Raw genomic sequence first — 21,203 nt, forward strand, 5'->3', positions numbered from 1 at the left:
AACCATACGGCTGGGAGGCCAGAGAATCCTGCCCCATATCTTGTTGTAGTGTTCAATTGTTCCTTGATTGATTATGAGAGTCTGGTAACTGATCAATGCTCACTGTGCTTGATTGGTTAAGCCCAGGTGGTGACTCAGCTAATGTAAAGAGAGCTGCGAGAAGATGCTAGGGCTGGGATGTGGAGGTATGCGCACATTTTGTGATTGGAGAGATATTTTAATGCATTGTAAATAATGCATTGCAGACCGAGAAACCAGTCATTTCTGCAATGCTCTCAGGAAAAAAATCAAATATATCAAATATACAACAGTTTTGCCCCTAATTTTATACATAGTACTTTGATTTTCTATAATTATGGGTAGTTGGATAGAAAATCCAACATGTAGCGAAGTAGACTTGGTTGGAACAAGACATGGGAGGGACATATAGTAAAGGATGGCTGGTGAGAGGATTTAACGATAGTGTGACAGGATTACAAAGGCAGATTCCATTGTGAATTTATATTTAAAAATTTGGCAGAAAAGTCTGATGATGGTTAAGATGGGTATAGAGGGATATAGGCCAAATACGGGTAATGTGCTGTGACAACAGAAATTAAAAGATTTGTAGACAGAAAGTGCATGCAAACACAAGCTATCCAATATGATACTGGACTCAGGCAGGGGAGTTGGTGGCCTGGTGGTAGTGTCACTGGATGAGTAATCCAGAAACCCTCTGGGGACCCGGGTTCAAATCCCACCATGGCAGGTGGTGAAATTTGAATCGGATAAAAGCTGAAATTCGAAGGCGAATGATGACCATGAATGAAACCATTGTCGATTGTTGTAAAAACCCATCTGGTTCACTAATGTCCTTTAGGGAAGGAAATCTGCTGTCCTTGGTCTGGCCTACCTGTGACTCCAGACCCTAACTCTTAAGTGCCTTTGGAAATGTCCAATTAGGGATGGGCAATAAATGTTGGCCCAGCTGCTGATGCCCACATCATTGAAGGTGCCGACTTTCTTTTTGATTACAGCCTTGAAGATGGAATCGGGAGAAGAAGATGGTTTATCGAGTAGCAAAGCCACCTTGTCAAAAAGCAAAGCGGCTCAGAAAGCTAACTCTGTCATTAAAAAGAAACCTAATATTCAACAAAAGAGAAGGACGGTTGGAGTCAAAGTGCAGAAAGCCAGCAATAAGAAGCAGAAACAGGAAGCTCAGACCATGGTGAATGAAAAGGAATGGATGTCCACGGAGAGCGATGGTTTCTCTTCAGATGCTGGTAAGCTGCTTATGGGCGCAGTGCCTCATAGAACCATTTAGGAATGACAACATGCACCAGGCCAGGTGGCACAACCAATCTGTCTTGGCGTCCATCCTCTAAGCAAGTCGCCATCCCATGTGCCCACCTTGTCTACAGAATTCCTTATCACCCTTTTGTTCAACCACCCAAGTTGACATGGTCTCCGCTCCATTCTGCTAGTGCGTTGCACAGATTCAAATCCTTCTATATAAAAAGTTATTTCTGCTTTCTATCCTAAATCCCATATCTAATTTTAATATCTCTGTCCTCTCCCTGTGCTCTGTTTCTGCCTACTCTACCCCATCCCTTCATAATGTTACATACTGCCATCCAACCACCCACAATCTTGCCTGTTCTAATAAAAACAAGAGTCCAAATTTTCAAGTCTATCCTCCAATTCTAAGTATGTGCCTTTGAAATGAAAAGGTAGCGTGAACAGTACTAATGTGACATGGATGGATTATAACGGCCCCATGCGCCTCAGTGCGTGCACAACACTGGTTTATCAATACTTAGCAGAATTCTATCATCGGATGTGCTTAAGTCCAAAGTTCTTCAGAAGGTGAGGTGCAGATAATAGCTTGACTGTAACAAGGGTTAACTGAGGTGAGATGCCTCAATACAGGGAGAGAAACTATTAGTGGGTGAGTTAATTAATTAATTTTTTTTATTTGTCACAAGTAAGGCTTCATTAACACTACAGTGGAGTTACTGTGAAACTTCCCCAGTTGCCACAGTCTGGCGCCTGTTTGGGTCAATGCACCTAACCAGCACGTCTTTCAGAATGTGGGAGGAAACTGGAGCACCCGAAGGAAACCCTCACAGACACGGGGAGAACGTGCAAACTCCGCACAGACAGTGACCCAAGCCACAGGAATCGAACCCGGGTCACTGGTACTCTTAAGCAGCAGTGCTAACCACTATGCTATCGTGCCGCCCATAATCACATGCTTCTTTGTTTCTGGGGTACTTAGCAACAGTGGCAGAGATCTGCAAACTGAGTGACTGATTACTATTCTCTGGCCTGGCGGTTAAAAGTACAGGCTTCTGATCATCCGAAATCCATTATAACTGGGATCCTTGTCTCGTTTCACAAATGGAAAATGTGGAATCTTTCTTTTGAAATCGCACATCCAAGGCAAGAGACAGCTCATCCAAAGAGTTTGTTAATTTGGAATTCCTGCTGAAGTGAACTCTGCATTTGTCAATAGGGGGACCATTGCAAAATAAGATAAGCCATTTTAGGGACAATTAACACCTTGAATTGTCAATCTTATTGACAGCTTGAGACGTGACCAAACTGGCTATAGGATCGTGCAGGGTGGTGAACCTTCGCCCAGTAGTTTGTCTTCACATTGACCGATTGTCAAAACAAACCCTGCTGCACAAACATCACTTTCCGTACTGCATTTTGTCCAAATAATTAAAGTATTAAAGAACAATTGAATGGATACCTTGGCTAATTTGTTCTGTCTCCCCCCCCCCCCCCCCCCCCCCCCCCCACCTCCGCCCGCCCACCCCCTTTCTCTGGTCCAGATGTGAGCGAGGATGACAACAACTATAACAGTGCTGATGGCAGCGATGCCATTGCTGAACTGCCAATTAAAGACTCCAACCTGGGGCTGTGCGCGGAATACTCAACAACACTTGCTGCGGCTGACATTGGTCCCTCGCCTTCCTCCGTCGTGAAGCTGGAAGCCAATCAGAAAGCAAAGAAGAAAAAGGAAAGGCAAGGCCTTCTGGGTAAGTAACAGTAACAAAACTGCAGGTCAGAGGCTGGAAATTCTGCGGTGGGTAACTCACCTTCTGACTCCCTAAAGCCTGTCCACCATCTACACAACACAAGTCAGGAGTGTGATGGAATACTCTCCACCTACCCGGGTGAGTGTGGCTCCAACAACACTTGAGAGCTCAGCGCCATCCAAGACAAAATAGCCCGCTTGATGGCACCCATCCACCATCTTAAACATTCACTCCCCCCATCCCCAATGCACAGTGGCACTAGTGTGTACCATCTACAAGGTGCACTGCAGCAAGTCACCAAGGCTCCTTCGACACAACCTGCCAAACACACAACTTCTACCATCTAGAAGAACAAGGGCAGGAGACACCGCCACCAGCTGCAAGGTCCCCTGCATATTCCTTACCATCCTGACTTGGAAATATATCTCCATTCCTTCACTGTCACTGGATCAAAATCCTGGAACTTTCTCTATCTCTTTCTAACTGCACAGTAGGTGTACCTGCACCTCATGGACTGGAGCAGTTTATAAAGGTGGCTCACTGCCACCTTCTCAGGGGCAGTTGGGGATGGGCAATAAATGCTGGCCCAGCCAGCGATACCCACATTTTAAAAAATCGCCTCTCACTCAGATCAGAACAATTACAAGTGAGTGAAGTGCGCACTTTGACTTTAAAACGCTTGGCTGACAGTGAGTTTCCTCTCTTTAAATTTACTTTTTGTAGCTCATTCAAATAAGTATTACGTCCACCCATGAGTGAGAGCCAACTGTCAAAAAACAACCATAAAAGCTCCAAACAAAAGCCTCATAAATTGTACTTTGCAATAAAAATCTGTTAATAGGGACCACCTGCCACATGTAACCACAACCGCATATTTCCATTCCCAGTTATGATTTTATTATTAGGGGGAAAAAAACACGTCTATAGGAAACTTGCACGGTTGGCACGTGGCAGCGGACCGCTTCCAGACGATTCTTGCAAAGAGTTGCTGCTGATAAACAATGGTAGAGGGATTTAGTTTTATTCAAATCTCATTCACAGCTGTGCTGAGGGACCACCTACAAGTAGGGACTAATTCCGCAGTAGCCATTCACGATCACTGTTGACAGATGCCACTGTGTGAAAACACAACCGGCCCATCCCCCCCCTCCCCCCCCACCCCATTCCACAAAGCGCCTCGGGGAAGCTCACAGAATTGAGCTAAATATCTGCAGTGATCTTAACGGCCCCGACCCCTTCATCTTCAACTGTGCTGCACAGCCCTTGTAAGCATCTGCTGATCCTCCTTGCATTTCTACTCCCGAGTGTCCGGTCTGGATTAAGGGTCACCGGAGGCTGATTCCGGCTGTCTATCGAATGGGCAGGATTTGGATTGAGGGGGGGAAAACGGGTGAGTCCCCGCTTTGCCCCTTTGGACTGGCCCGCCCCATGAACTGTCAATTCCTCTTCTTGTGTTTCCAGGAACGCTGGGATTTTCCAGCGCAGATGGAGACGTGAAGATTAAGAAGCGCCCCGTCAAGCACGGCCTGGAATCCAGCAACGCAGCGAAGAAGACCGAGAAGCTGCCGGTGCTGAAGAAGAAAGTGCTGAAAGCGAGCGGGAAGAATAAAAAACTGAAGAACACTAAGGGGGGAACCGAGGTGACAATTTGGCGCCGTTTTGAGTCTGACCTGCGACCCCTGCTGCATGATGAGAGGTTGCTTCCCTGCGACCCTTCTGTACCCGCAAAATTGGCATCCCGAAGGCAGACCAAAAAAGTTTCTGCCAACAGGTGTAAAAACGTCACCAGGAAAAGCAAAGTACTGCAAGCTACTTTCAAGGTAGGGTTTTTAATTTGATTTGATTTATTATTGTCACATGCATTGGGATACAGTGAAAAGCATTGTTTCTTGCGCGCTATGCAGACAAAATGTACCGTTCATAGAGTACATAAGGGAGAAGGAAAGGAGAGGGTGCAGAATGTAGTATTACAGTCACAGATAGGTTTTAGAAAAAGCAACGCACTTCAAACCTAAACTAAACGCTCTACATCATTGCCCCTGACTGTTGTGCACTCTTTGGCTCCAGGCATTTTACTGGTAGGTTGTTTAACCTCGAAGGCTTCAATAATTTTCCGTTTTATGTCAAGGTGGCAGCCCCTTTCAGCCATATCCAGTGTTTCCTCCAAGTCTGACTCTTTCCCCATTAAAAAATCCACATTTTAATTTGTTTTTAAAGTCCCTGTAATATTTCCAGTTTCTGCCCCCCCGCCACCGTGTTTGGCCGAAGGGTTGGAACATGCTAACGACACTCCTTTCTCCAGCTGCCATCATTGTTTCTTCGCTTCAGGTGACAGGAAGCCATTTTGCACAGATTTCCTTGAGGATTGATTCCAGTGCTACGTCACCACACAAGCACCTCAATCACTGACCAGCATCACTCGCCCATTGAGGGTAACCCGTACCCGCAACTTGGTGAATGTATCGATAAAGGTTTCCTGTAGAATTGTTTATTTGTCTCCACCTTAGCCCCTGCACTCTCTCGGCTTCGCAACGTCTCCAACTTTAAAGCTCCCTCTATCACACATAACAATAGCGGGACAGATTTCCCCCTGAATTTTCCCGACTCCCACTGTTTGAGCAGCAGTACTCGGATTCTGTGTTTCACAGTGATAGCTCAGCCATGACTGGAGGCTAGCAGAGCAGAGACTCCCTGGCATGAACCCAAGGCCTGCTACTGTGTGATACAGTGTATTAGTACAGCAGAGCGCTGGGCTGATCCGATTGCCAGAATCTTACAGCTAAACTGTCCACAATTCAACAAAAAAAAAAGAAATGGCATCTGGGATGTGTCACCAGTTTTCTGCACGTCTGCGCGCCGTAGATTAATAAAGGCTGATTTCAAATTGCGGCAGAGAGCTCTGGTGCGGTGGCTGGAAACAGGTAATGCTCCCCCCCCCACCACCCCGACCTCCCTCTCCCGACTGCTAGACGCTGGGCCTCATTTACAATCCCACACAACTCTCCCACACCTGCCCGGAGCCAGCAGGAAGGATTTTGGCAGCGGGGTGAGGGCAGGAATGGATGGTGGGAAGGGTGGCGGGCGGGCGAGGGGGGTGGGGGGGGAGGGGGGCGGGGAAGCAGGGAGGGGGGGAAGCGGGGAGGGCGGTGGTGGCAGATCTAGGTTCTACCTGTGACCCGTGGAGACGATCCAGAACAAGATATACAATGATTGGTGGGGAGGAAGGGATGGGGAAGTCTACAATTGAAGGATGGAGGAGTTTCTGGAGAGGAGAGGCCAGGGGTGCACTTTTGGATCAAGAAGGAACATTCTTCCTTGAAACCAGGAAATTTTACAATTGAAAATGAAATCATTGACCTGAGCCACCTGTGGGCACTGACCTTTTCATTTGAATTTCTGAATTTAAGTGGGTAAAAATTGTGAATGCACAACTTGAACTTATGATCCCCCCTTGCCATCCTGACCCCTATCCACACCACTCCTAGCAGACAGGCCAGGGGTTGACATTAGCCCAATCGTTTTGACTAAAATGTCTTTGAAATTAAATGTTTTGAAATTGACTGCGCATTCTCTCCTGCAACTCCCCAAATCCCTCCAATCCTAAACACCAAACTTTGCACGGGACTCTGTTTCTCTCACACTAGCCAGTTGTATTTCTTTCACTTCACTCACCTTTGGTGGCCAAGTAGGTCGTTCTCTCTGGAATTCCCTCCCTCCCCCTACTTCTGAATCTTACTTAGAATCCACCTCTTTGACAACAAAGCTTTTGCTTTCTCCTCCCTATATGTTCTGGGGACCTGCGTTCAAATCCCACCAGGGCAGGTGGCGGAATTTGAATTCAATAAAGAATATCTGGAATTAAGAATCTACTGATGACCATGAAACCATTGTCGATTGTCGGAAAAACCCATCTGGTTCACTAATGTCCTTTAGGGAAGGAAATCTGCCGTGCTTACCCGGTCTGGCCTACATGTGACTCCAGAGCCACAGCAATGTGGTTGACTCTCAACTGCCCTCTGAGCAAGAGCAACTAGGGATGGGCAATAAATGCTGGCCAGCCAGCAATGCCCATGTCCCACGAATTAATAAAATAAATCTCCATTTTGAGTTCAGTGTCCATTTTTCCAATGCTATGAGATTTTTCTGCATTAAAGCCGCTGTGGAGATCCAGGTAATTGTTGCTGTTGGACTCGATAATAGCCGTGTCCTTTGCACCAGTCTGCAGCAAGGAGGACTAGCTTCCGTGTCTGTCTGTCTCTGTTTTCCCTGTGACTGTAGACGCATTCATTTTTGGCTGCAATTTATTCGACACGCAATTCCTCAAACTATTTATTTGTTTAAAAATCTCGCTGCTCCATGCTGAGCTGGGTCACATGATGACATACTTGTGGCAGGCTTTGCTCCGTGTTCCCCGGCAACATTTTCATTTGAAGTAAATGCGTTTTAAAAAGTACCTTCGAGTCATGAGCAGCGACAGTTGAGTCGGCCATCTGTGTAGCAGGGTACAGAGGGAGATTGAAGGTGTGGAAGTGGGATCAATGCTGCCAGATAAATAGAATACCTGGCGACTTTTGAACAAATTTAGAACTGAGCAAATAAAGAGGTTAAACGCCTCTATAGATGCTCGGTGCGAGCACAAACCAGAATCTCACATATTTAAACTTTCATAGAATCCCTACAGTGCAGAAGGAGGCCATTCAGCCCATTGAGTCTTCACTGACAACAATCCCACTTAGGCCCTTTCCCCACTAATCCCTCTAACCTACGCATCCTGGGACACTAAGGGGCAATTTAGCATGGCCAATGCACCTAACCAGTACATCTTTGAACTGTGGGAGGAAACCGGAGTATCTGGAGGAAACCCACGCAGACATGGGGAAAATGTGCAAACTCCACACAGACAGTGACCCAAGCTGGGAATCGAACCCAGTTCCCTGGAGCTGTGAGGCAGTAATGCTAATCACTGTGCTACCATGCCATCCCGTGCCATTTAAAGGTTTAAAGTTTATTTATTAGTGTCACAAGTAGGCTTACACTAACACTGCAATGAAGTTACTGTAAAAATCCCCTAGTCGCCGGTGCCTGTTTGGGTACACTGAGGGAGAATTTAACATGGCTAATGCACCTAACCTGCATGTCTTTCGGACTGTGAGAGGAAACCGGAGCACCCGGAGGAAACCCACGCAAAGACGGGGAGAACATGTGGACTCCGCACAGACAGTGACCCAAGCCGGGAATCAAACTCGGGTCCCTGGCGCTGTGAGGCAGCAGTGCTAACCACTGTGCCACTGTTAATTTGTATTTGAGCTGAGTTTTTCAATGGGCAAGTGCTAACCACTGTGCCACTGTTAATTTGTATTTGAGCTGAGTTTTTCAATGGGCAAATTTCTGAAGAGTGGTAAATAGTTTAAAGTTCAGTGCTTTTTTTTAAAAAGAAAATGATTTTTTTTTTACATAACCCTGTGTCTTTAACTCACTGAAGCCAAATAATTGGTGCAGATTTTAGAGGATGGAAAAGCAGCCCATTTGGAATCCTCCCAAGGGTTAATGACCATTGACCGGAGTTTTACATTCGGAGATTCTTCAAAGAGCTGTCACGGGCTTTGTAACATTTGCTCCTCATTTTGCTATAATTAGAAATTTCATGGACGAGTTGTTGCGTTGGTGCAGGGCCCTCACCTTACATCACTGTGGTCAAGAAATTAAGTCCCAGCAATCCGTCAGAAATATGAGTAGCTTAAAGACTTATCAGCTCGGCTTTCAAGACAGATCATGCCATCATCACAGAAACTGACTCTATCGCATGCTTCAGTAGTCGCACAACTTGCAAAGTGGCAAACCTCCTAATCCCATTACCTCACAATCCTACTTGCAGTGATAGCAGAGGTAACAGTGGAGTCATGAGGAATTATGAGCTCTCACTAGTCAAGTAACCCCAGTTATGTCTGTGCTAAGAGAAGATTTGAATGTCCGTGTGGAAACAGAGCAAGATCACACTTCACATTAGCTGAAAATATAGAGCGGAATTTTACTGTTCCTGCACTGACGTCTGCCCATCCCCACCCACTCGTCCACCCTTGACCTTTCTCCTGTTTCACAGGAGGCATTGGGTGGCCTGCCCCGTTCTTGGACCTGCTGAGATCCTCAAGTGGCCAATTAATGGTCACTTAAGTGCCCCATCCTGCCCTCGTAACTATTTTACCCACGCCAGGTTGATGCCCTGGCAGCTTTTACTGGGCAAGCTGGTATTGAACAGGAGGGGACAGGTGTGTTCCTACAAAGGTTCATACATGCCCTTTAATCCTCCTCCCACCAGGCTCTCAAATGCAGCTGCAAAGTAGCCTGGCCTCTCTCGCTGGGGGCTGCCAGGGGGCTGACCCTGCTGATACCCCAGACCTGCCCTGAAGAATCCTCTTTGGATACCATGAAGAAGGGGTGCTTTCTATTTTACATTTACAGTCACAAAGGCCAATTGCTCATTCATAGACCTGAAGAATGCAGCATTTGCTTTGAGGGCGGCACAGTGGTTAGCACTGCTGCCTCACAGTACCAGAGACCCGGGTTCAATTCTGGCCCCGGGTCACTGTATGTGTGGAGTTTGCATTTTCTCCCCGTGTCTGTGTGTGTTTCCTCCGGTGCTCCAGTTTCCTCCCACAGAGCAAAGTTGTTCAAATTAGGTTGATTAGCCATACTAAATTGACCCTCGTGTCAAGGGGATTAGCAGGATAAATGTGTGGGGTTACGGGAATAGAGCCTGAGTGGGATTGGGGCCGGTACAGACTCGATGGGCCGAATGGCCTCCTTCTGTACTGTAGGGACTCTATGATTCTGTGCCTTAAGAGAAAAACTTCAGTCAGATAGTTTCTTGTATGAACATGTCTTCTGTGAAAAGGCAGGGATCAGATGGGCATAACCCTCATATGGCTCTATATTTTGCGGCCTTCGCGACACACGACAGCGCAGAGTCGCTGAGCAGAAACTGATAGCCAAGTTCCGCACACACAAGGACGGCCTCAACCGGGATATTGGGTTTATGTCACACTATTTGTAACTCCCACAGTTGCGTGGACCTGCAGAGTTTCACTGGCTGTCTTGTCTGGAGACAATACACATCTTTTTAGCCTGTCTTGATGCTCTCTCCACTCCCATTGTTTTGTTTCTTAAAGACTGGATTAGTTGCAAGTATTCGCATTCCAACCATTATTCATGTAAATTGAGTCTGTGTCTTTATAAGTTCTGTTTGTGAACAGAATTCCCACTCACCTGAAGAAGGGGCTTAGAGCCTCGAAAGCTTGTGTGGCTTTTGCTACCAAATAAACCTGTTGGACTTTAACCTGGTGTTGTTAAACTTCTTACTGTCTATATTTTACACCAGTGGTGGTGGCGTAGTGATAATGTCACTCGGCTAGTGATCCAGAGGCCCAGGCTAATGCTCTGGTGGCGAGGGTTCAAATCCCACCACGGCAGCTGGTGGAATTTAAACTCAATCAATAATCTGGAATTGAAAAGTTAATCTCAGTAATCATGACCATGAAACCATTGACGATTGTTGTAAAAACCCCATCTGGTTCACCAATGTCCTTCAGGGAAGGAAATCTGCCGTCCTTACCTGGTCTGGCCTACATGAGACTCCAGAGCAATGTGGTTGATTCTCAATTGCCCTCGGGCAACTAGGAATGGGCAATAAATACTGACCAGTCAGCGATGCCCATGCCCCATGAATTAATAAAAATCTCCATTTTGAGTTCAGCGTCCATTTTTCCAATGCTGTGAGATTTGCCCACTGAAATGGCCTCGGCAAATGTTGGCCTTGTCGGCGATGCCTGCATTCCAGGAAAGAATAAAGGAGGGATAAAGGATGCCTGGACAGACGGGATTTTTTTCACTAATTGTTAATTGTCTCACACAGGTTGGCTGGATCTTCTGGAACAAATCTTCTATTAATGAAACTTCCGCACGGGATTTGATTTGATTTGTAACTGAATCCAAGCCTGACGTTTATCTTTTTGTTTTTCTACATCAGAAGTCAAGTGGACTCTGCCTTTCACAGAAAGGGGTCACCCCCACTGAATATAATCGGAATAGGCTGAACAAACTAAAGAGTAAACTTCCAGTGAAAGAGGTGAGCAGACTCTGCCAATGAATCACTAACTCTGAATCCTCTGGAGAAACAGGAGCCGGTTCATTTATCAGCTACCATTTCCTCAAATAAACTTTTTTTTAAAAAATTGGCTAAAATGCAGGGGGAACATGAATAATCGCTGAGGAAAATCTGAGGATGGTGGTTCTTCATCCGATGATTGAACACAGTGGAGGGGATTTTCCCGCCTCGCTCGCCCCGAATCCGGAAAATCCCATCCGAGGTCAACGCACTTTTGCATGGTCCGTGGCCCGCCCGTTATGATTCCTGTGGCAAGCGGGACGGGAAAATGCCACCGCCCAGTGGGCCTGATCTTACCGGCCGTTCACGCCACACTCCCGCTGCAGCGAGGCCGGAGAATCTGTTAGCCAGCCAAATCTCCACTCACTGTGGCGGGATGGGAGAATCCCACCGGTGTGAACGGTGACAAGGCTCCAGCCAAGGATTTGAAATGCGGAAAAACTATTAAAGGCAGGCACGCACAAAAACTATTAAAGGCAGGGCGGCACGGTAGCACAGTGGTTAGCACTGCTGCTTCACAGCTCCAGGGGACCTGGGTTCGATTCCCGGCTTGGGTCACTGTCTGTGTGGAGTTTGCACATTCTCCTCGTGTCTGTGTGGGTTTCCTCCGGGTGCTCCGGTTTCCTCCCACAGTCCAAAGATGTGCGGGTTAGGTTGATTGGCCATGCTAAAGTTGCCCCTTAGTGTCCTGAGATGCGTAGGTTAGAGGGATTAGCGGGTAAATGTGTAGGGATATGGGGGTAGGGCCTGGGTGGGATTGTGGTCGGTGCAGACTTGATGGGCCAAATGGCCTCTTTCTGCACCGTAGGGTTTCTATGATTTCTGTGACATCTGAGAAAAAAAAGCAGCAAAAAATTGGTAACTTATTAAAATATGTTTTTATTTTAATGAAATGCTTGTTTGCCTGTATAGTTTTAAGACGTGCATTCAGGAGAATGTTTTTAAGAATGTTAGATGTCAGGATTGCTGCCCCGAAGTGGTCCCACTGTATTATTAATCTTTCATGAAATAACTTGATAATGTGTGCAGCTCAGGATTAAATTGGAGACAGAATCTGAAATGTGTAGAATGGGATTAATGTTTGCAAATAATATCATTCTGTGCCCAGCTTGCCTGGTTTTCTTGCATCCCTGGGCTCATACATACTCCACTAATCTCAGCAGTCATTTCCCATCATTTGTTTGAAAATAACTGAACAAAAATAGCCAATTGTTTTTGTGATTTTGGAATTATCTATTCAGCTCCTCAATCACTTTACGGTCGAACCAACAGTACCCAGTTGACTCAGATCATCTCATAAGGAGCATTCAAACCCTCCAATCTAATATGTGTTGTCTATACATCTGTCCCCTGGGGAGAGAATCCAATCCTTGGTAGTTTGGTTGGTGTATATGTGATAGTCTTCTCAAGGGCAATTAGGGATGGACAGTAAATGCCTGCCTAGCCAGCGACACCCACATCTTGTGAATGAATAAATTCAAAACCGTGCAATGGTAGAGTTTTCCTGGTAGAATGATCGAGGGTAAAGGGATGAGGACTGCACGTATGATCAGCAGTATTTACAAGACCATACAAATATTTGCCTGGAAGATATAATGGGGAAATGGGATCTTGCGACTGCTAAGAGAAGCCATTGTAACAGCTACTAAAGTTCAGGTTAGTTAGTTTTACATACACCTAAACATTCGTCATGGGCATCTATTAATCTATAAAGGATGGCGGACATGCAGCAATCCATTTCAGATGGGGTGTCTTCATAGCAACATTTAAAAAACATTTGGACAAATACATGGATGGCAAAGGATTAGAAGGATATGGGCCAAACACGGGCAATTGGGACTAGCTGGGAGGACACCATGGTCGGCTTGGACCAGTTGCGCCGAAGGGCCTGTTTCCGTGCTGCATTATTCTATGACTCTATAGAAATTAGTGAGCTTCTTTTCCCAATAGCTGTGAGTCGTCCATTTTTCATAGCTGTACAACAAGGTGCTGAGAACACAGGCCTCATAAAACCATCAGCTCAGTCCAAAGGCTTAGCTTGATGCAATTCCATGCGAGTTTCTTAAGTTGGCCAAAGGTGCTTCAAGTTCTGCATCAGAATATCGGTCCCTGTGGATCCGAGGTAGCAGAATCTGCTGAACAGTCCTGAAACATATTTCAAACTGAGCCACATGAGGACATCTTAGTGACAAAAAGCTCGATGAAAGAGGTAGGAACTGAGGAGCATCTTCAAAGAGGGAAGAGACGTGGAAAGGATTAGGGGGGGAATTTCAGACCATGGGCCAAGGCACGGCCAGCCAACAGTGGTGGAATGATTAAAATTGGTGAAGCACAAAAGGCCATGATTTGAGGAGGACAAAAGGAGGATTTAACATCTGGAGATGGTAACAGAGATTGGTGGGGGGGGGGGGGGGGGCGGGGTGGAGGGGCATTGAACAATTTAAAAACGAGAAGTTCAAAACCAAGGCGTTGCCAGTCAAGGAGTCAATATGGGGTGAATTTTACCATCCCACCCGTCATGGGAATCGGAGTGAGCGAGAGGCGGACCGTGGGAAAGTTTGTTGTCCTCGGGCAGGATTTCCAGTTTCAGGGCAAGCGAAGCTGGAAAATCCCACCCTATAAGTTAGTAAGCACAGGGGTAATGGGTGCACAGGACGTGGTGTGAGTTCAAACAAGGGCAGGCTGGCTTTGAGTGTAGTGGCCGGAATCCTCTGGCCGTTCACACCAGTGGAATTCTCCGATCCTGCCGGCAGCGCACCCCTGCCCACGGATCTCCCATTGACAACGGCGGGACCAGAGATTCACGCCACTAGCAACAACGTGCCACCTCCCGCCAGCGGGGAACACTCAGCTGGGAGGCCGGAGAATCTCAGCCAATTACTTTGAGTCTGACACTGGGGGAGGGGCAATAAGTTTCACTTGTATAGTACACATTGAGGGGAAAGGTGAATTCGAATGTGCATTTAAAAGAGCTTTGTTCTTGCTTCCTGCAGTCAAAGGGACGAGCTGTCAGTAAACTATTGGAAAGCTTTGCTGCAGAGGATGATTTTGCGTTCGATGAAGACAGCAGCTTTTCTGAGGAAGATGAGAATGCCTCTGTGAGCTGCTCAGCGGAATTGTGCGGTAGGAGTTCTTTTTTTAATTGCTGAGTGCTGCATAGCGGACAAACAAGATCACAAATGAGCAAGTTGTAAGCCAACTGTTCAGTACAAAGTGAAATTGGAGGGATGAATCAGCCGGCTTTTTAAAAAAGTATTTCCTGAAATGGAAAATTCCAAATATTTTACAGGACTCCTACTTGGATTCTTGTCTGTATCACGAAAGATAGCAATATTCTTATAATTCTGTGATTTGAGTTAAAGGTCAAATTGATCATATGCCAGGACTTCAGAGACTGCCATTTAAATTGTAGGTTCCACATATCTGTACAGATTCTAATAACAAAATGTTTCACTGTAAATGATAAAAAGGTTATTTTTCAATATACCTGACCTCCTTATATACTTGTTCGCTCAAGCTAACCTCCTTTCATATCCAAGACAACTCCAGATTTTTTGTGAGGCAACCTGCACCTTATTACTTCTAATCACTACCCCTGTGGGAGGTGAAAATTTACTCGTAATTATGTCTGTTAAATTTAAAACCTTGAGAGATGAACAAAAAGGCATTTATATCTTAACAAATGCAAGTAGCGAACATTTCCTTGAAAGGCATAGGAGCAGAATTAGGCCACTCGGCCCATCGACTCTGCTCCTCCATTCAATCATGGCTGATATTTTTCTCATCCCCATTCTTCTGCCTTTTCCCCATATGTCAAAAGCTTTAAGGCTGATCCAGGGGATGTTCAGAACCATGGTGTTATATAACCGTGGTGGAGGGGGTGGCACAGTTGTTGTAACTGTCAATAATGTCTCCTCTGGAGAGGTAAGACAGATCAGTCTGGCCTTGTCTTGGGCTTTCAGGTTCCCCTGTTGAACAGTAACTTTGATAAAAACCAATATTTCGGATTGGAATAAGGCAATTATCTATCAGACTCTGTAGGTAAAGTAAGGACTAGACAGGAGCAAATTAATCCAATAAGGTTAGTTCTACACCAAACCATTGTAGTAAATTAAGGACCCAACCATAACTCTGAGAAGAAATCATAGAAACCCTACTCTGCAGAAGGAGGCCATCAAGCCTGTACCGACAACAATCCCACCCAGGCCCTGTCCCCATAACCCCACGCATTTACCCTGTTAATCTCCCTGACACTAAGGGGCAATTTAGCATGGCCAATCCACCTAACAGGCACATCTTTGGACTGTGGGAGGAAACCGGAGCACTTGGAGGAAACCCACGCAGACACAGGGAGAATGTGCAAACTCCACACAGACAGTGACCCGAGGCCGGAATTGAACCTGGGTCCCTGGCGCTGTGAGGCAGCAGTGGTAACCACTGTGCCATCCCTAGTTGGCATTCAACATTGAACTGTAGCAAAACAATTGAAACAACAATATTGTGTGTTTCTGTTCTCTCTTAGTCCCTCAATCCTGTGCCATCAGTAAAGAAGATCTGAAGGAAGGACTTCACATTCTCATACCAAAGGAAGACAAACTACTGTACGCAGGATGTGTCAAAATTCTGCAGTCACCCGACATGTAAGATGCAGTTTTACTTTTGTTCCATTTCACGGTAATTGAGTGACTTTTTCCTGGGTGTCCCTGGTAAAGAAGCGTGTGCGGTTTTGAACTGCTCTGTAGGACTTCCCCGCCATCCTGTGCAATCCAGACCATCCCAACCAGTTCCCCTAATTAGAGGAACTTCCCATCAGAAATCAGAAGTACAAAAATGAGTGAGGAGCATTTGCCTAAAACGCTGTTTAAAAATCTAGTTTCTCCTCAAAAATGAATTGAATCTTACCTGGATTCGAATGACCAATGAGACATGGAGCAAGATTTTCTGATTGGACTTCGGACCCAAACTTCCAGATGAGGTCCAGGCCCCGCACCAAGTTGGGAGCAGTGAGCCCACAGCAGTTTTTGCAGGATTAGCCAATGAGTGGCTGGAGAATGCGCCCATCATCCAATTAAGGACAGTGGGTGGGCTCTGGAAGCTAGAATACCAATAGGAAGCTGCAGCCTGCCCTGGCAGGGAACAGAAAAAGAGGGTGCCTCCATCCTGAGGCAACCACTCAGCAACTTAAAACATATTTGAAGTTAAAAATGGCCGCAGCTGCTGGACCACGAGTATGGAGGGACAAATCCCCTCCACAGGACAGCCCACAGCTACAGCTATATCCTGGTGAGTTTGGCGGCTGTTGGGAAGGCCTCAAATTGATTCTGGTGATCTTGCAACATGGTGTCATCACACGCACATGCACGCACACACACACACACACACACACACTCCCAAGCATACAACGCCCCACACACACCCCAAACATATACCACACACAAATACACACCCCCCAAACACACACACACACACACCCACACACCTCCCCAAACACACAACGCCACACACACACCCCAAACATATACCACACACAAATACACACACCCCAAACACACACACACACCCACACACCTCCCCAAACACACAACGCCACACACAGACACACTCACACAGACACACACACACACATACACCACACACACACACACCCCAAACATATAACACACACAAATACACACGCCTCCCAGACACACACACACACAGGCATAAACACACCCCAAACACACACACACACCCACACACCTCCCCGAACACACAACGCCACACTCACACACACACACACACCTCCCCAAACACACAACGACACACACACACACGCGCACACACGCACACACACACCAATCACACACACCAATCACACACCACACAGACCCCCAAACACACACCCCACACAAATACACACCCCTCCCAGACACACACACACACACCCATTGTTACATTCACATTGTGCCTTCACATTGGTGTTCTGCTTTCAGACATTCCTGCATCATTCATCCTTGTCTACTTTCCCACCCGGCACTGTTCGTTATCCAGAGGCAGGGCCAGTGAATCTAACAGCAGTTCACAAGACCTACGCATGAAGTGCTTTGCCACTGCCCCGGAACAAGACAAGTCAGGCGACTTATATTTCCCTGGGCAGCTGACAGTGGGAGAATTGTGTTTTTGACATGGCTGCGCTCTCCGCACTAAAAATCCAAACAGTCTTATTGGCTCCCAGGAGCTTCCTTCCATTCCTCCAACTAAGAAAACCATTTAAAGGGCTGCCCCACGTCAACTGTAACATCCTATCCAATTACAGAATTCATAAATATTTCCATGCATGGATGTATTGCCGCAGTGTGTCAGTAACTGGCCTTTCCTTGCCTTTGTACAGCTACAGTGTTGTGATTGAAGGAGAAAGAGGAAACCGACAGAGAATCTACTCCCTGGAGCAACTGCTGCAGGAAGCGGTGAGTTCCTTTTGTGACCGTTTCCCACTGCCCACAGTTCAAACCTTGGCTAGTCTATTAATGAAAGATAATTAAAGATGCAAATATGAATATTTTCTGATGCCTTAGAATGGTACTTTTAGCCAGTGATATCTATGGAAAAAATTTATGTCTGATGTTGGGATGCAATTAGCTTGTAACCTAGAGCCCAAAGCAGAGGGTAAAGTGGTCAAAGTATGTAAATCTGCTTTGAATTTGGAATATTTCACACTTTCTACCCTCCCGTCATTTTTCAGACAGGGGAACAAGGAGGAGACCATTACTTTTCATAGAATCATAGAATCCCTACAGTGCAACAGGAGACCATTCAGCCCTTTGAGCCTGCACTGACAACAATTCCACCCAGGCGTGATCCCCTTAACCCCACGTATTTACCCTGCTGCTCCACCTAACACTAAGGGAGAATTTAGAATGGCCAATCCACCTAACCGCACGTCTTTGGACTGTGGGAGGAAACCAGAGCACCCGGAGGAAACCCACGCAGACATGCTGAGAACATGCAGACTCAACACAGACAGTGACCCAAGGGCGGAATTGAATCCGGGACCTTGGCTCTGTGAGACAGTCGTGCTAACCACTGTGCCACCGTGCTGCCCATTTCTTTTATGCAACAAGTTGTTACGATCTGGAATGCATTCGCTGAAACTCTGGAAGAGCACCTTCAATAACTTCCAAAAGGGAATTGGATAAATCCTTGAAGGGGAAAAAAAACTGTGAGGAAAGGACAAGAGGCCGTGACTAATTGGATAGCTGTTTCCCAGAGCTGATAGAGACATGATGGGCTGAATGGCCACCTTAAGATAGAAGCAAGGAGGTTGTTTCCACTGGCGGGTGAAACTAGAACTAGGGGGCATGGCTCGCAATAAGGGGGAGCAGATTTAGGACTGAGTTGAGGAGGAACTTCTTCACACAAAGGGTGTGAATCTGGGGAAGCAGTTGAGGCTACCTCATTGAATGTTTTTAAGGCAAGGATAGATACATTTTTGAACAGTAAAGGAATTAAGGGTTATGGTGAGTGGGCGGGTAAGTGGAGCTGAGTCCACAAAAAGATCAACCATGATCTTATTGAATGGCGGAGCAGGCCCGAGGAGCCAGATGGCCAACTCCTGCTCCTAGTTCTTATGCTCTTATGTTCTTCTCTGCTGCATCATTTTATGATTTGATGCCAACCTCACAGGGTGGAGACCAGCAATAAAAACTGTACCTAAAGCACTGGCTCACTGGAGATGGGGGTTTTGTGGGGGTGGGGAGAGAAAGTGTGAATGTCCAGTGAGGAGAGTGTTTACCAATTCCAAGCATTCTTTTTAATTAAACAGGGATTTGGGTTTTACCAGAAGGAGTTGATAGCTGCTGCAATTTAGTTTTAAAAGCTTATTCTGATCATTTATTTTGGAGGTTTAGTTTCATGTGGGTACTTCTGGAATATGATGTATTATCAATGTTACTTAGTGACCTTTTAAATAAATTTTTTTTAAATACCTACAGGTACTTGATGTCAGACCACCCTCAACACAGTTCCTGCCACCAGCTACCAGGGTGTGTGCTTATTGGAGTCAGAAATCACGCTGCCTGTACCCAGGAACCATCGTCCAAAGTAGGTGACACATCTTCACTTGTCAATGTAGCACATGGATGAAAGATCTGAAGAAAGCAATCTATAACCACAGCTGGCTAGGCTGGGTTTGTTCTCCTTAGAGCAGAGAAAACTGAGCGGGACCTGATTGAAGTGTACAAAATTATGAGGGACATAGATTGGATAGATAGGAATAAACCTTTCTCTTTAGTAGAGGGTGGGGCATAGATTTAAGGTAAGGCACAGGAGATTTAGAGGGGATTTGAGGAAAAGCTTTTTCACTCAGAACCTGGTGGGAACCTGGAATTCACTGCCTGAAAGGGTGGTAGAGGCGGGAACCCTCACAATACATAAGAAGTATTTAGATGAGCACTTGAAACGCTACAGCATACAAGGCTACGGACCAAGTGCTAGAAAATGCGATTACAATAGATAGAGGCTTGATGGCCAGCGCAGACACAATGGCCAAAGGGCCTCTTTCTTTACTGTTAAGCTCTATGACTTTAGGGCATTAATATGATCACGGGTCCTGTGGAGACTTTGAAATGTGTAAACGGTTATTAAAAGGATGGAGGCTGCAAAGGAAGTAAATTTATTGGAACCCACACCCTACAACCAATCAAAATATGGGGCAGAGTTTCCCCAGCCCCACAGTGATGGGGATGGCACCCTGATACATGCCCACCCATGGGGAAGTTTCCCAGCAGTGATAGGGACCCAGATTGGCCATCCGCTGAGTGTAACATCATAGCCATTAGGAGCAGGAGTTGGTCATTTGGCCCTTTGAGTTGCTCTGCAATTGAGTAGGATCATGTCTGACCTGACTGTGACCTTCACTCCACTTTCCTGCCTTCCCCCCACAACTCCTGACTCTGCCTATCTAATCCTTGAATATATTCAATGACCCAGCCTCCACTGCTCACCAAGGAAGAGAATTCAAAACACTCTCTGAGAGAGAAAAAGATTTTCCTCATCTCAGCCATCTCCCACTTAAAGGCTGAGATGAGGAGAATCTTTTTCTCTCAGATGCCAGCAGCTCCACATCTTAAGTGGAAGACTCCTTATTTTTAAACCGTGCTCCCTAATTCTAGATTACCCCCATGTGAGGAAACATCTCAGCATCTGTCCTATCAAGCCCACTCGGAATCTTATGTTTCAATAAGATCATCTCTCATTCTTCTTCACTCAAGTGAGTACAGGTCTAGCCTGTCCTCATAAGACAATCCTTCATCCCAGGATTCAGCCTAGTGAAACTTCTCTGAACTGCTTCCAATGGAAGTATGTCCCTCCAGGAGACAAAGACTGGACACAAAGCCATGTTCAGTCGTAACAAGTCTTCTCTACATTTATACTTCAACCGCCCCCCCCCCCCCAACCCCCCCCCCCCCCCCCCCCCCCCCCCGCCCTTTTACAATAAAGACCAACACTCTATTTGCCTTCCTAATTGCATGCTAACCTTCTATGATTCATGAATTTTCATTCCAGGGTGGCATGGAGGCTGGGTGCACGATGGAGTTGGATCCCCAGGAAAGAGTTCAGAGGCACTGTGATAGAAGCAATAAAACAGATAATAGCCCTCATATCCCTTCAGCCCCCCCCCCCCCCCCCAACACACACCCACACACACACACATGCCATGCTTACTTCATGCCGACCTGTGCCCATCCACCAATATCCCCTCATACACTCCATGTCAACCCAGGTCCCTCCACCTACCTCCCTCACTATGAATAGTTGGCTGAGAGCCCAGACAGCCATTAATCTGTTAAAACACCTGCACTCAGGGAAAAACATTGCTTCATTAACAACTCTTTCTCTTAAATCTATTTCTCAATTTTTCAGTGTTTAATTGCCACAAAAATAAGCAGGTGTCAAGTGCTTGCAGTTTCTGCTATTGATAGTCAAAATGTCTGGCTGATTGACACTTTTATAGGGCTACAGATAAAAGTTTCTCTTCA

General features: G+C 46.2%; 1 protein-coding gene across 6 annotated transcripts in view; it reads left to right on the forward strand.

Annotated features, from left to right (window-relative positions):
- The window catches only part of bahcc1b (BAH domain and coiled-coil containing 1b), a 267,650-nt gene that overhangs the window by 210,632 nt on the left and 35,815 nt on the right, over positions 1–21,203 (forward strand). For all 6 annotated transcript variants that reach the window (XM_078225578.1, XM_078225581.1, XM_078225579.1 and 3 more), the window contains exons 17-24: positions 1,017–1,262; positions 2,820–3,026; positions 4,488–4,846; positions 11,050–11,148; positions 14,181–14,310; positions 15,710–15,827; positions 17,558–17,633; positions 19,158–19,266. In XM_078225578.1, the coding sequence (XP_078081704.1) occupies positions 1,017–1,262; positions 2,820–3,026; positions 4,488–4,846; positions 11,050–11,148; positions 14,181–14,310; positions 15,710–15,827; positions 17,558–17,633; positions 19,158–19,266 (1,344 nt within the window). The remainder of the gene's footprint in view (positions 1–1,016; positions 1,263–2,819; positions 3,027–4,487; positions 4,847–11,049; positions 11,149–14,180; positions 14,311–15,709; positions 15,828–17,557; positions 17,634–19,157; positions 19,267–21,203) is intronic.

The sequence above is a fragment of the Mustelus asterias genome, chromosome 12, assembly GCF_964213995.1.
Source record: "Mustelus asterias chromosome 12, sMusAst1.hap1.1, whole genome shotgun sequence".
Taxonomy (NCBI): Eukaryota; Metazoa; Chordata; class Chondrichthyes; order Carcharhiniformes; family Triakidae; genus Mustelus; species Mustelus asterias.